Genomic DNA, 16,552 nt, shown 5'->3' with positions numbered 1-16,552 from the left:
TCTCTTGTAAAGCGGGCTGAGAGGAGAGTTAAGTCTGATCTGTGTATTCATGCCCAGACCGCTGTCACCGAGGCAGTCCCGCACCCACCAGTGACGTGACCTGCTCATTTTGTCAGATTTCGTTGTCCAGACTAGAAGGATCAAAATAAAACCTCAATAAAGATGTATACATGCCTCAGAGATATCCGCTTACAGTAGCCAGGTAGGTAGCAGAAGTATATTGGGAAAGTGTTAGTTAGGAAGAGTTAGGACAGATGAAAGGGGATCACATTAGTAGTGGAAAACTCCTTTTAATATACTTTGGTCAGCGTGTTGTATGGGTGCAGTACAAATTATTTAAAATCAAATTTGGACATCTTGTACTTGATGTCACCTAAGGATCCCAGCAAAGTCTTAGCCTAAAAGTTCACTTCTTGTTTCAAGTGGATCCATTCAGATACATGCTTTCCTAACTTTTTTTTTCCATTAAAATTGTTTTATACATTATTTTTTTATGTTTTGTTATGTAAGATCAGCCATGTAATAAAAGTATATATAAAAGGTCCGTTTATTGATTTCCGACAATCTGTGTGCCAATGTTTGTGGTCTATATAGATACTAAAACCATATAGCTTTTAAAGCACACACATGGCATTGTGCATGAAAAGCTAATGGAAAGGAAAGGTGTGTGTGTTTGCATTTTTTTTTTTTTTTTTTTTTATACCTCTAGCAACTTTAATCTGTGGGATGAAAAGTAGTTCATGGTCACTTAGACGCATTCTCAAATGGTGTCACACCCCTTTGTGTTTAAGTAGCAGAGTTTCCCAGCAATCTTTGCTGATTATAGAAAACCATGTGTATTCTGGCTGTCTTGGTGGAAGGAGCTGCTGTGGATTTGTCCTAAAGTCGTATCTTCTCCATTTTGATTATTATTCCCCTGTTTGTCTCACCTACCCTCTTGTTGTATTAGGGCAGCAATGGGTCTAGTGAGCCTCTCCTTTCCACTCACTGGCCAGGACTATCTAAGGGTCTTTTCAGGGCTTCAGGTTCCTGCTCGGCGACAGATTTGGAGCCTGTATAGCGTCTGACTAGGAGTGCAGGGTACAGCACCAGGTAAAAGCAGGAGGTGCCCCATCTACCCTCTCATTAGCGCCAGGACCCTCTCCCCCCCCCTCCCCCCCCCCCGTTATTGTGTTCCTGGTGTTCCCCTTGTTTGTGGTATTGTTGTGGGGCATTTTTGTTGTCATCTGTTGGTCAGAACAGGCCTGTCATGTTTAAAAAATAAAGTAAATAAAAAAAAATTAGCTGACCGTGTGCACTAGCCCTCCCACATCCTCTTCCTCAAACTGGACAAATGGTTGGGCATCAGTACACTCAATCGCTGCCACTTCTGGGGCAGAGTCCGGTGGATGGCCCATGGTATCCCAGCCAGCAGAGTCATCAATAAGCAGAAGTGACTGCTGCATAACTTGGGGCTCAGAATACTTGTCTAATCTGCTAAGGGTGAGATGTAAGACAGATGCCTATGGGCCACAGGCGCAAACTCTGCACTTTCAGATGGAGTCGTCGTGGAAGAAAAAACATTACCTGGAGGCACGCTTAGCCATCCAATCTAAAACCGCTTCTACTTGTTTTTGACCTAACCATACGCAGAAATGATGCAGAATGTCCTGTCGCCTGCTTTCAGCAGAGGAAGGGGTGTTATTTAGGCCGGAAGTAGGCACAAGTCGATCACGTCCTCTCCCTGGAACAGCTACACCATCAGCAGTAGCACCATGGCCATGTACCTCATTCGATGCTCTCATTGTTTGTACTCCAAAAAAGTGCAGTATTACACGACCTGTATATAGAGAAAGTACCCAGCAGATTATTACACTGGCTGTATGCAGAGTGCCTCACAAAACCCCTTTTTAACAGTACCACCACAGAGCCTGATGCAGAAAGGCCTCAAAGTACCTTTTTTTTTTTTTCTTTTCTTTTCTTTTAAAAGTACCCACCACAGAACCTTTTTTCAGATTACCCCACAGCAATTTTGCCAGAGTGCCATCACATAACCTTTTTTGAGTGTACCCCCACAGAACCTTTTATAACATCTACAGAGGCCAGGCAGCAGACAGGGGCAGGAATAATAATAATAATAATAATTTTATTCATTTATATAGCGCTATTAATTCCACAGCGCTTTACATACATTGGCAACACTGTCCCCATTGGGGCTCACAATCTAGAGTCCCTATCTGTATGTCTTTGGAGTGTGGGAGGAAACCGGAGTACCCGGAGGAAACCCACGCAAACACGGGGAGAACATACAAACTCCTTGCAGATAGTGTCCTTGGTGGGATTTGAACCCAGGACCCCAGCGCTGCAAGACTGCAGTGCTAACCACTGAGCCACCGTGCCGCCCGATAGATAGCAACACCCGAACCACATATTAGCTATTCGGTAGCTGCTGCCAATCAAAAAGCTGTACATTTCTGTAACTTTACTTGCCTGTATTTCAAAAACTATACATCCAATCTGACAACTAAATGTATGTATAGAATCAGCATGATAGCGCCAGTATAGCACTGGCTTCAGTTTATATAGGAAAATCCTGGTGATAGGTTCACTTTAAAGAGAACCTGTCACGTACAATATGCGTTCTGACCTATCAGCAGACGCATGTGTGCCCTAATTACACCTCCCTACCCATCCCTGTGTTGTAAAATTGTATAATATGAAAGTAATAATGTGCCGCCCCCGTGCCAGCAGCCGAGCTGCTCGAATCCGCGGTGGCTCGAGGCGTCTCCGTTCCTGGCGGCTGTGCGGCCACTGAAATGAATGGGGTATTTACAGAGGGATGTATTGGAGTTCGTGACGCCACCCGTGGTATGTGGTAATTGGAGTACCACCGCTGCAATTGGGGAGTACCCAGGGATGATGGAAGAAGGCAGCCAGATGTTGTGACCCTCCACGGGTAGGGGGAATACCCCAGGGATCGATGATGGTGGAAAAGTGCCGTTAGGTGCAAAGGGGTCACTTGCGTACTCACTCAGTCCATTAAGCTGACACCGACAACTGGATAAACCAATGTTCTGGATACCGCTGCCGCTGAGGAGAGCTTAGTTCGGGTCCCGTCCCCAATGGTGCTGCCTGGTGATCCGTGACCTGCCTCCTGGCACTAAGTTTACTTCTCTGTTGGTCCCGGTAGTATGGAACTTGCCGGGTCCCGCTCCCCACTATGGCTAAGTGTGGGAGCTAGCTCTCAGGGTTCATGCTTGTGATTTTCTGGACTGATTTCAGTGGAAAGTCCTATCCCCCTCATTGCGCTAGTACCCCGATTTTGGAGTGGGTGGAGAGCGGATCTTGAAGGCTCCGTTCTCATCGAGTAAATTGTCAGGTTGCCTGAAGCTACTCCCTGACCTAAGATCCACGTACCCCGTCGTGCTCTGATCCCAGCCCGGTAATGGTGCAAGGCCGCCGGCTGTCCTCGACAATCCCGTGCCCCTTGCCACAATCCCCTGCAACCGTGGGTCCAGCTCCCCTAGGCCCAGACCACCATCTGCCACCTAGAAAGCTTCCTAGGAGCCCTGCTCCTGACCTCCTCTCCATTTTGCTTCCAAACTCCAACTCTCTTCTTCTGACACTCCTCCTGACCTCCCCTCTCCAACCCCCTGGGTGGGTGACTCTATTCCACTCAAGCTGTCCACTGGTGTGTTTGGTGGGTGTTGTGCAGAGTGTACCTAGGGTTTTGATTAGCTGATGTAAGCAACACCATATAGTTGGGGACCCATAACTAAGAAGGAGGTGGATACTGCACGGGAGGGAAGATTATGCAATACACTGTGACGACCTGATAGTCCAGGGGCGTCACAATAATAAACGTTTTATTACTTACATATTTCCTGTGTAAATAGCAGAGCTCATTGCCCCATGGGTATCACATCGCCCTGTGGGCGCTTGCATACTTTCCATGGTATCACATCCCTGTGGGCGTGATACCATGGATTTACAAGTTCCCCGTCGCTCCTTCAGAATCCCGCGCGTGCGCACTTACCATTCCCGCAGCTATTTCTGGGTGAAGGTTGTCAGTTTCAGACGCGCTCTGCGCATGATCAGAACAGTCTGATCATGCGCAGAGCGTGTCTGAAGCTGGCGAGTGAACACCCGGAAAAGGTTTCAGGAATGGTAAGTGCAGGGATCTGAAGCAGCGACGGGGGACTTGTGAATCCATGGTATCGCGCCCACAGGGGCCTGATACCATGGAAAGTATGCAAACGCCCACAGGGCGATGTGATGCCCATGGGGGCAATGAGCTCTGCTATTTACACAGGAAATATGTAAGTAATAATCATTTATTATTACTTTCATATTACACAATTTTACAACACAGGGATGGTTAGGAAGGTGTAATTAGGGCACACATGCGTCTGCTGATAGGTCTGAACACATATTGTACGTGACAGGTTCCCTTTAACTGAGAAGCTGTGGCTCCAGACAATCATCCATCCAGAAATATAGGCAGAACTGAGGCACGTCAGTAAAAAGTATAAAAAGCCCTTCTCAAAATGTGATTGGGCAACCTCATGTAACACCATTGGGATGATCTAGAATGGAAGCGGTGATCCCGGCCCTCTCCTCTGACCTCACAAATGCTTTTTTGGGTGAATGGACAAAAGTTCCCCTCCAAAATCTTGTCGAAAGGCTTCTCCAAAAAAGAGAGAGCTGTTAATCTTGTAAAGGGACTTACTCCACATTAATACCCATGGATGTAAAATGTGATGTTATAAAAGCTCCTGTAGGGGTAGTGTGAAGGTGTCCCAATACTTTTGTCCTTTTGGGAGTTTTATTTTTTGTGTTTTTTTTTTTTATATATTTTAGATATACAGATTTATCTCTCACACAGAAACACTCTGCGTATACAGTATTTCTATTACATGTCTGTGCTGTTTTGGTTTCACTTGATAAAGAGATTTGTTCTCTGAAGCCGCCGACCAGCAGTGGAAACTTCTAAAATAGATTTCAGGGCGGCCAAAAATAGACTGCTACAGCGAAAGCTTCAGAGCTGGAGAGTGCTACAATGGAGAGTAGTTCTATCCTACTCGCCTTTAGTAATATTTATGTGGCCATATTTGCCCTTTTCTGCTTTAAACTTTTGATCAAAGTGTCATTGGCTCTGCTAACTCATTTTTACATTGTGCGAGGGAATCGCAAAGAAGCTGCCCGAATCGCAGAGGAGATCTATGGGATATCACAAGGTATGTAGCCATGTGTCTTGTATCCTCTTATCGGCTAACTCCGATGTGAACGTCATATACATTGGACTAATGTTACATAAATATCATAACTTTTGTTTATGACATTATTATATATTTACTCCCTGCATATTATTGGGAAGTGGTGATTATTATCAGGATTCAGTCTGGTCGTGGCAGTAATATCTGCAGTAGTTACAGCCGGTGCCAGTTTCTTGTTTACTAGGACGTCACATCCTGTGTGATCTGATTGAATGTTTTTGTTAATCTCGTCACGGTTGTGTGGATGAGGCCGAAAGACAAATATACTGTAATAAATAAACATAGCATAAATAACAAACAATAACACAGAATAAGACACATTAGGAACCCTTATTGTTCTAAGCAATTGTTCCTAAAATGCTTACAAACTGCACGGATTGCGCTCCTGCATCTAAACTGAAAGATGTAGGAGTTTCCCAAATTATGCTTTTAAAACCATTATGCAATTCTTTGTTTCCACGGTAACAGACTTTAAACAAAACATAGTCTTAAACGGGCTTTACACGCTGTAGCGATCTCGTTGGGGTCACAGATTTTGTGACGCACATCCGGCCGCTGTAGCGATCTCGTTGTGTGTGACTCCTAGGAGAGATTTTGGATCGTTGCAAAAACGTACCAAATCGCTCCTCGTTGACATGGGGGTCCATTCTCAAATATCGCTGCTGTCGCGTGGGCGAAGTTTTTCCTCGTTCCTGCGGCAGCACACATCGCTACGTGTGACGCCGCAGGAACGAGGAACCTCTCCTTACCTGCCACACGCCAGCAATGAGGAAGGAAGGAGGTGGGCGGGATGTTCGTCCCGCTCATCTCCGCCCCTCCACTTTGATTGGCCGGCCGCTTAGTGACGTCGCAGTGACGTCGCTGTGATGCCGAACGTCCCTCCCCCTTGAGGGAGAGATTGTTCGGCAGTCACAGCGACGACGACGGCCAGGTAAGTGCATGTGACGCTGCCGTAGCGATAATGTTCGCTGCGGCAGCAATCACAAAATATCGGCATAACAATAGGGGCGGGTACTATCACGCTCGCCATCGCTAGCATCGGCTAGCGATGTCGCAGCGTGTAAAGCACCCTTTAGGCTATGTGCGCACCAGAAAGTCCCTTTTTCTTAAGAAAAATCCAAACCCTCTTAAAGAATTGCATCAAAACCGCAACGAAATCCGCATGTGGTTTTGCCGCGGATTTGCCGTGGATTTTCTGCAAGTTGGTCCCCGCGGATTTTTACCATTATCTATGGCAAAAACCGCAGGTACCTGCGGAAAAGAAGTGACATGCTCATTAACTCCGCAGCGGAAAATCCGCGGGTAAAACCGTGGGTATAAAAAAACGCAGTGTGCGCACAGTATTTTTTAAAACCCCTAGGATTTGCTGGGGAATGACTGCAGCAATGTTAGACACATTTTCTGCTGCAAATCTGTGGCAAAATCCGCGGTAAATCCGCAGCATGTGCACAGGGCCTTACACTGTAAATTATGTCATTCCTGTCTGTCTTCTGCTTCTTTGTAATAGCAAAAACAGGTGTCATGAAATGCTACTTTGTACCGTAGCACCCCCTATAATCGGGTCAATTAAGGAAATGCCTGACAATAAGTAAATAAGGCTGCTGCTCTGCTATTATGCCGAATATTGAAGGTCTCACAGCGAGGGTAAAGTGTATATATAGATATATATAGTATATTATATTTTCCATCAGCAGAATCTGTGATGGAAAATATAATATACTATATATATTTCTATATATATCTATATATATCTATATATATATATATACATATATATATATATATATATATATATATATAATATATACACACACACACACACACCTCCCTCGGTACTCTCGCTGGTAGCACCACAATAACCCTAAGCAAAAAAACTAGCCCGCCACCACCAATCCCCTAACGGAAGGCCATGATTTGAAGTTTTAGTGTTTATTTATTTTGTTATATTTTTTGAAACTTTTTTTTCACTTTTTATTGTATTTTATAGACCCCTCCCCCCATACGCAGGAACACTCGGCCAAGGTCCCCAGTGTTCTCCATGAGAGAGCCGTTGCCAAACTCAAACTCAAGCTGGATCCATTTTTGCTCAAACATCATCTGTGTGTAAAAAGTTTGGATGTCCCCCATACACTTTTGTCCATTTTCACAAACATGAATGGGTTCGATCAATTTTAGTCTAGTATGTATGGGGAAATTAATAATGTAGTTTCCGATTTTTCTTTCAATTGCCTTGCATTCATTTCGGGCACCATACAGAACACAAAGACTGCGCTATGGACTATAGAGAAAATAAGGAAGAAAGTGTGTGGCTGTGGTGACCGGTGCATGGTGCAATATTACACAGATGTCTCTATGTGCAGTGCGTGAACAGTGAGGAACAGAAAACGGACAAATTTGAATGCAGGATATTTTACAGGGTCATTATACTGCAAAGTCCTTACATTTTTACTATGTTGAAAGCATTAGGTCCCATTTTCTTAAAGGGAACCTGTCAGGTCCAATATGCACCGAGAGCCATGAGCAGTTCTGGGTGCATATTGTTAATCCCTGCCTAACCGTCCCTGTATACACTAGCATAGATAAAGGGATCTTTAGAAAAAGTATTTTTAAAGATCCTTTACGATATGCTAATAAGCGCAGAGACTAGTCACAAGGGCGTTAGTTCCCCCGACTAGTCCGCCCTCTTAGCATGCCCCTGTGGGTGTGGTAACATGCTAACATGCTATTCAATCCCCATTGCCCAGCATCATCGGCAGTGACGCGTGTACCTGTGTCCGTTGTCATCGCCTAAGATGCTGGGCTTAGGCTCAGTGCACATGATCAGTAGTCCCCAGACTTCTAATCATGCGCACTAGACCTCTCTGAAGTTAGTAAAAGTACACCTGGCTTAACAGTGTGCATGACTGGAAGTGCTGGGACTTCTGATCATGCGCTCTGACCCTAAGCCCAGCGTCTGAAGCGGTGCAACGGACACAGGTACGTGCGTCTATACCGCTAATGACGCTGGGCAATGGGCATTGAATAGCATGTTAGCACGCCCCTGTGGGTGTGCTAAGAGGGTGGACTAGTCAGGGGAAATAACGCCCTTGTGACTAGTCCCTGCACTTATTTGCATATCACAAATGATCTTTAGCAATACTTTTTCTATAGATCTCTATCTATGCTAGTGTATACAGGGACGGTTAGGCAGGGATTAGCAATATGCATCTGTGTCGCCCACCTGCAGCTGTCGCCCCAGGGACACCACTCCACCTTAGGGGACGCCACAGGGTCTTCACTTTGATATCTCTGGCCACAGGTATGTCAGGTTTATTTACATGGGAGTCATGACACCACTCACGGTTTGCGGTCAGGCATATGGGTGACCACCACTGCAGGTTTAACGAGCGTCTGGGGCTGATGGAGTCTGCAGTTGGGTGGTGTGGCCTCCCGTGAGTGAGGCTGGCCCCAGGGGCTCGGGTGTGTAGAACAACAGGTCCCAGAATAACTCAGTCTCAGTCCAAGATGTCTTTCAACTTGTTTTACTCACTTTCAGTTGTTATCGTGAGGTAACCTGGGTGATGCTAAGATTAAACCAGGAGAAACCAGATATCCTTTAGGCCAGTCTAAGGGTAACCGTTAACTTGCCTTCCTAGCACTTCTTGTTTCGGATAACCCCTGACTTGAAGTACCGTGGGATTCATCCAGGGAAGTCACTACTGCCTTTTCTCCCCTTTTTGGCCCGTTTGCTGGCAGCGTGGACCAAGGAAGATGGCTCCAGGCTCGATCCTCCTTATGGGCCCCCTCGTTGCTGCTGAGGCTCGAACTCTAGTTGGTTGGTGTGGGACTTGTAGTTCCCCTCACCGGCAGGTTTAGTAGCTCAAATAAATGGACGTGTACTCTAGGGACCTGTTCCCCCGTACATGCCTAGTCACCAGGAGTCTCCGTACTCGACCAGCTGACTTTTTCAGCGTCTTTCTGACTGACTTGCTGGTAACCGTTCTCCCCCGCTAACGGCTACTTCATGTGCAGGGTCTGACTAGCGTGTCAGCGCAGGTCCCTCTTCTTCTTTCCACCTTTTGCGCTTCTCACTACCAGACTGGCTAGCTCCTCCTACTTTCCTGACAGCCACTGCAACCTAGCTTCCAGCCTCTCCCCTACACCCCTAGATGAGATGTGGAGGCAAGCCCCCTCTTGGGTCTGCCCAATGGTCACCTCTAAGGTGTGGGAGACCTGGTTGCTATGTGTCTGTGCGTACACACCCTATTCTGGCCTTCAGGATTACCTGGAAGTACTGTCCCAGCATGGGTGCAGTACTCAGTGGCGCCTGACCAGGTCAGGGGCACCACACATCTAGAACTGCTCGTGCTTCTGGGTCCATATTGGACCTGACAGGTTCACTAAAAACGCCCTGTTAACCCCTTGTTAGAAGCGTCATGTGGTTGATTGCAGCTTCCTCTACCACTTGTGATCTTCTGCTATATCCAGTACACTTTAGAAGTATCTCTGCTGCCATAGACACAACTTTATATCTAATACTGCAGGTATAGCCTCCTATATATGAAAGTGTACAGAGGGATAGTATTATAGGCTGCGGACTTTAATGGCCCTTTTAAGTATGCAGCTTCTGGTCATCGATGCCATTTGATACTGGTTCTGCTGGGAGGCGGTCACCATTATTCCACGTGATGTTTTCTGTCATTCTAAGGCTACTTTCACACTTGCGTTGAACGGTATCCGTTGCATTGCGTTGTGTAACGGATGCAACGGATGTGTTGCATATAGTGACACAACGGATGCAACGGATGCTGCAAAACAACGCAATTCGTTTTGATTTTTTTTTTTTTTTCCCGGTTTTACCAGCGGCAGACTATAGTGAACGATCAGCTGATCGTTCCCTGCAGCCGGCCGCTGGGTGATCAGCTGATTGCTCCCAGTAGCCGGCCGCCGGGTGATCAGCTGATCGCTCCCGCCCGCCGGGTGATCAGCTGATCGCTCCCGGCTGCCGGGTGATCAGCTGATCGCTCCCTGCAGCCGGCTGCCGGGTGATCAGCTGATCGCTCCCGGCCGCCGGGTGATCAGCTGATCGCTCCCGGCTGCCGGGTGATCAGCTGATCGCTCCCTGCAGCCGGCTGCCGGGTGATCAGCTGATCGCTCCCGGCCGCCGGGTGATCAGCTGATCACCCGGCAGCCGGCTGCAGGGAGCGATCAGCTGATCGCTCCCGGCCGCCGGGTGATCAGCTGATCGCTCCCTGCAGCCGGCCGCCGGGTGATCAGCTGATCGCTGTCACTTGCCGGCGCCCGGGCATGCCGGCGGGCGGGCGCTCAGCTGAGCGCTGTGACTTGCCGGCGGCCGGGCATGCTGGTGGCCGGTCATTCAGCTGAGCGCTGTCGCTTGCCGACGGCCGGGCGCTCAGCTGAACGTTCGGCCACCGCGAGCCAAAATAAAGTTTGATTTAAAAAAAAAAAAAAAAAAAAAAAAAAAAAAGAGCATGCGCAGTGAAATCCAGAGGATTCCGCTGCTCAAAATAACGTTACATGCTGCGTTCCTCCCGCTGGGCGGAAGCAACGGAGCGTCGCCCAGCGGAAGCAACGCAGCTCCTTTTGGTACAATCCGTCAACCATACAAGTCTATGGGAAACAGCGGAATCCGTTAACGGATTCCGCTGTTTCCCAAAAGGGCGGATTGTAACGGAAGGAAAATAACGCAAGTGTGAAAGTACCCTAACTCTCCAGCAGCTTTTAGTCTTTTCTCTGTACGCTCCAAACTGGCTCTCCATGTAAGCACAGAGGCCTCACAAAGACATGAATTATTTGGAAGCTGTTTACCCTGGGAACTAAGAAGTGCCCTTTATGGTGACCACATCTGTCACACCTTCCAGGGAGGTATGTCTATATTTACATCTAGATCAGATAGTATGTACTCGTATGTCACTGGACGGGACGAGAAGAAATTTGGGTGAGAAGCGTCAACGTTCTAATAACTCTGAACAAAACGGAGCTAACAACTGAATGATTTCTCGAATCTACTGACTCTTCAGGGCTTATGTAACAGCGAAAATAAGTTCCCTATGATTGATTGCCACATAATGGTTCCCGCTAATATACTTTATTTTTTAATAAGGTGCCCTGAGCTTCATCATGTAATTTTTATTGTTCCCATTTTGATGTAGATGTGACTTTTAGGTACCTTTTTTAATTTTTTTGGAGGAAGATGAGAAGAGCAAAAAGCAGCAATTTTAGCATTAGTAATTAGTGTATGGCTTCCTCCATATGGTGAATTTCTATCTTTTTATTATGTAATGTTTACGTCCAAATTTAAATTCTTTATATATCTTTACAACGGTGATGGCTATTTTGTGCTTCATAGCTCACCAGTGTTCACAAATCATCCACCTATAAAAGCCAGCCTGACTGACAGCTGCAGCTTATGCTGAGCAGTGTGAGATCTCAGCAGGGAGGAGGGTCTCTGAGGGGCTGCCAATCACACTAGGGCAGAGATTGCGTGTAGACTTTGAAAAGAAATTATACAGCCATCCTGACATGGAGTATGAACATGTCTGCAGCTTTATCAGATCTAAGATCTATTTAATACATTTAAGTAGTTTGTTTTGTGAAATCGGTTGACTGATCTGCTTAAAAAGGTTATTTACTATGCTGTATGTATATAGCGCCATCATATTCCGCAGCGCTTTACATACATTATCATCACTTTTCACATTAGGTTTATTATGATCTAGGTTTTTTTTTTCCTAAAATAGAAATATCTCTATGGACTAGTCACTAACCACATTAGGTCATGACTACAGAAACTGTCTAGCAGGCTGTATTATGCCATTTCTGTAATCTTCATGATAGTACATAGATATTACACAAAGTGCACAGTGTGCTACATGCTTCCTGTTACTCCTATAAACGTCCATGGAAGTTACTGGAAACAACATAGCACATGAATGGCTGACATGGGAATAACCCTTTACTCCCTCTAGCGGTGGGTCCAGACAGATAGCATATTAGCTTCTATTCATTAAAGAGGACCAACCACCAGGATTTTCCTATAAAAACAAAACCATACTGGTGCTATCATGCTGATTCTATACATACCTTAGTTGTGAGATCGGATGTATATGTTCTGAAATACAGGCAAGTAAAGTTTGTGAAATGCACTGCTATTTGATTGATAGCAGCTACAGAATATCTAATAGGCGAGTCGGGTTTTGCTATTTTATTCCCGCCCCTGTCTGCCTGTCTGTCCTTCCTCCCCCTTTCTCTGTTATTACAGGGGGAGGAAGCAGAGGGGGGAGATAGGACATGCAGGCAGACTGAGGTGGGAATAACTAGCAAAACCCGACTCATCTATTAGATGTTCTGTAGCTGCCATCAATCCAGTAACAGTGCATTTCAGAAACTTTACTTTCCTGTATTTCAGAAACTGTACATCCAATCTCACAACTAAAGGTTTGTTTAGAATCAGCAGATAGCGCCAGTATAGCACTGGCTTTAGTTCATATATGACAATCCTGGTGGGTGGTCCTCTTTGATACTGGCATTGTGCACATCAGGGAGATGTGCTAAATTAATTCTAAGGAATGTACCTCTAAATTAATTTGACTAATCTTTTAAAGGGAAGGAATGTCAGTAGGATCAACCCTCATAAGCTGTCTATAAGGGCATGTATATCACAGGAAGGTGAATGAAGTGATATCTTGATATCTGTAATTTCATGTCTTAGGCTATATGCCCACTCTGCGGAAAATTTGCGGAATTTGCCACGCTTTTTCGCGGAAATTCCGCAGATTTTTCAAAAATCCGCAGTACAGCTAGTCCCCAGCCATTTCTATGGCATTTGGGGTGTGCTATGCCCATGCTGCGTTTTTTTCCGCAGCGGAAATATTGCGAATTTCCCTGCGGAAAAATCTGCAGCATGTGAATTATTCCTGCGGATTTCTCTGCAGAGTTCCATACTTACCTGCCTTGATAGAAGACACCAGAGTCACATCATCCGGTGCAGAGGAGCACGGTGGAGCCAGGACCACTTTGCAGGAGGAGGTGGGTGGGGCCTGCACGAGCTCGGGTCATGTGACAGCCAGAGCTAGTTCAGGCCCGCCCACCTTCTCCTGCAAAGTAAAGACAGACACGGCCGGAAAGTGAAGTGCTGCGTGATGGAGGTAAGTATGAACTCCCCCAACACTCCAGCACTTGTTCTGCATTGAGGATGTAGTGCCGAAGCCATGGTACTGTATCCTCAATGCAGAATGCCCGCAGCATATCCGCACGACATTCCACAATACAACCGCAGCATGGAAACAGACAAAGTTGTGCTGCGGTTTTCTGGGAGCTCCTGTGGAATGTCCTGCTGATATATCCGCAGGACATATCCCCGTGGGGACATAGCCTTATTCCACAGTAATCAACGATATATACTGTATATGCTGCTAAAATCTATGCGCCATTCATAGATTTCCCTGAGAATTTGTCTCCAGAACGTTTTATTAATGAAAGGGAACATCACCAGTGTGAGACACATATTGGCATGACACATGTAATAACTGACATTCTGCTTTCATGATCTCACTTCAGAGCTGTGCCTGTTTACAACACAATACAGAGGAAGTGAACTTTGTCTCATTACAACCACATTTGGAGCTGCAGTCCTCTCATAGCATAATGCTTCAGCTTCCACTTTACAGGCAGCCAATGTCTGGGGGGGGGGGCAGCACAGCAGAGCCTCTACAGTTGTCCTCTGTTAGCACTGCCAACCCTACTGTAGAGCTCTGCCTGATTAAAACCAACACAGTACAGCAGAGTTGAACCTTATAGCATTACTAATTCCTTTTACAGTGTTGGTAGCTCTGCTGTCCTGCCCCCTCACACCACCGTCCCCTGATATTGTCTGTGAGATGGAAGCTGAAGCACTATGAGAGGACAATTGCAGATGCAAATGTATTTGTAATGTGAAAAAGTTCAGCTCTTCTGTACTGTGTTAGTTATAATCACACACAGCTCTGCATTAAGATCAGCAGAACAGACTGTCAGTCATTACATGTCTCACACTGGTAATGCCCACTTTCATTTAAAACAAGCTTTGGAGGCAGATTCTCGGAGTTCTGTGTCCGGCCCAATAATCTTAACAGCTAATTTAGATATTTAGAAAAATGTGAATTTTTTTTTAGTAAGACCTCCAATTGTAGATATCAATGTATCACTTTATTCAACTTTGTGTGACCTGTATGCCAATACAGAGGGCTTAGGGGTGGTTGATCCTACTGACCATCCATCTCTGAAGAGACCTGAAAATGGCTGTCCACCAACGTTCACCATCCAACCTGATGGAACTGGAGAGGATCTGCAAGGAAGAATGGCAGAGGATCCCCAAATCCAGGTGTGAAAAACATCATTCCCAAGAAGACTCATGGCTGTACTAGCTCAAAAGGTGCTTCTTCTCAATACTGAGCACAGGGTCTGAATACTTATGACCATGTGATATTTCAGTTTTTCTTGTTTAAAAAATTTGCAAAAATTTCTACATTAATGATTTTTTTTTTCTGTCAAGATGGGGTGCGGAGTGTACATTAATGAGAAAAAAAACTTTATTGAATTTACCAAATGGCTGCAATGAAACAAAGAGTGAAAAATGTAAAGGTGTCTGAATACTTTCCGCACCCACTGTAGATACATTAATTCAGCGTTTCGACCATTGAGGTCTATTTCAAGATCCTGTGTACAGATAGATATAATAATTGATGACTAAATATAAAAACAAGAATGTGTGATATAATGTAAAGCACCATGTAATAAATGGCGCTATAATAATAATAAATAATAATAATAATATAGCCATATACCTATAAGCATGTTTTTCAAACAAATACATACAGTATATTATACAAGAAATTGCATATAACTGTTTTTATCAGAGGACTAGTGATGGCCTAGCGTCCTCGCCACTGCTCAATACTCGATCGAACATCGTGGTGTTCGGGCACGCTCATTTTACTCGATTGAGTAATGCGGGTGCTCATGCGCCATGCTCTAGTCTCCACCCTGCTTGTTTTGTGCCTATTGAACAGCCAAGAAACATGTATAGATTGCTTGCCATACACGGTAATGCTGTAGCCATGTTGTCCACTGGCTGGCATTACTGTGATTGGCTGGCCGCATCACGTCATCAGGTCTTATATGAGATCCAGGGACCCTTTGCTCAGCACACTGTCCTGTGGAAGCAGTTCAGGGAGAGTTGATGTAGGAGGGAGAGCTTAGATTAGAGCAGGCATATGCATATATTGCTATTGCAGTACATTGTATGTTGTACACCTGCACTCGCTAATGCCTTTCATGAGACCCTGTAGGGTGTTTTTAACCTTTTGTTATAATAAATAATTAAAAAAAAAATTAAGTGTTGCGGTCCCCCTTATTTTTTATAAGCAGCCAAGGTAAAGCAGACAGCTGGGTGCTGGTATTATCACGCTGGGAAGGTCCATGGATTTTCGCCCCTTCCCAGCCTAAAAAAACAGCCTACAGCTAACCCAGAATTGGCACATCCATTAGATATGCCAATTCTAGCACGTTGCCTGTCTCTTCCTGATTGCTCTGGTGCTGTGGCAATCTTTTTTAGACTTGATGTCAGCTGGCACCAAGAACAGAGGTTAGTAATGGAGTGGCATCTATCAGGCACCCCCAATATTAACTCTATAATAAAAAAAATATATAATACACACACACACACACACACGCGCACACACACACATATACACACATGTACACACACACACACAGGAAAAAATAGTTTAATCATTGGACCCCTAAAATGGCTGCCCTGCACTAATGCCTTCCCCTGTTTATACCCCTAATCCCCTACTTCACCTCCTCAGGATCTCTCCACCTTTGTTTTAGTTTCCTCCTTCCCCTAATCCTAGCAAACCCCTAAACCCTGCATTATTTGAAAATTCCCCTATACTTAAAAAAAACAAAACTCCAAGCCCTGTATTATTTAAATCTTTCATTCCTGTCCAACCCTGTCATGGTGGCCTCCCTCTAGGCCTATGGACCAAGTCCTGCCTTACTGGATGTCAGTAATGCAGACAATAATATACATCGTGAGCAGCAGTGGATACTCAATGCAGGACCTGGGGAGGGTGAGTAAAGCACAGTTTTTTGTTTGTTTTTGTTATTAAAACAAACTGCAGCCGGGTGACCAGGATTTTTCGAAACCTGACACCTCTATCTCATGCGTCCTGGTCTCTGATACTGTCCGACCATCAGGCCTGAGAGACTACAGACCAGCTCAGACTGCAGATGTGATTATATACAGGCAGCTG

General features: G+C 45.5%; 1 protein-coding gene across 1 annotated transcript in view; it reads left to right on the top strand.

Annotated features, from left to right (window-relative positions):
- Positions 1 to 5,034: 5,034 nt before the first annotated feature.
- The window catches only part of ASB11 (ankyrin repeat and SOCS box containing 11), a 38,716-nt gene continuing 27,198 nt past the window's right edge, over positions 5,035 to 16,552 (top strand). The window contains exon 1 of the mRNA XM_075333119.1: positions 5,035 to 5,216. Within this exon, the coding sequence (XP_075189234.1) occupies positions 5,039 to 5,216 (178 nt within the window). The 5' untranslated portion in view covers positions 5,035 to 5,038. The remainder of the gene's footprint in view (positions 5,217 to 16,552) is intronic.

This window comes from Anomaloglossus baeobatrachus, chromosome 2 (assembly GCF_048569485.1).
Source record: "Anomaloglossus baeobatrachus isolate aAnoBae1 chromosome 2, aAnoBae1.hap1, whole genome shotgun sequence".
Classification (NCBI taxonomy): Eukaryota; Metazoa; Chordata; class Amphibia; order Anura; family Aromobatidae; genus Anomaloglossus; species Anomaloglossus baeobatrachus.
This window is presented reverse-complemented; position numbering and strand designations above follow the sequence as displayed.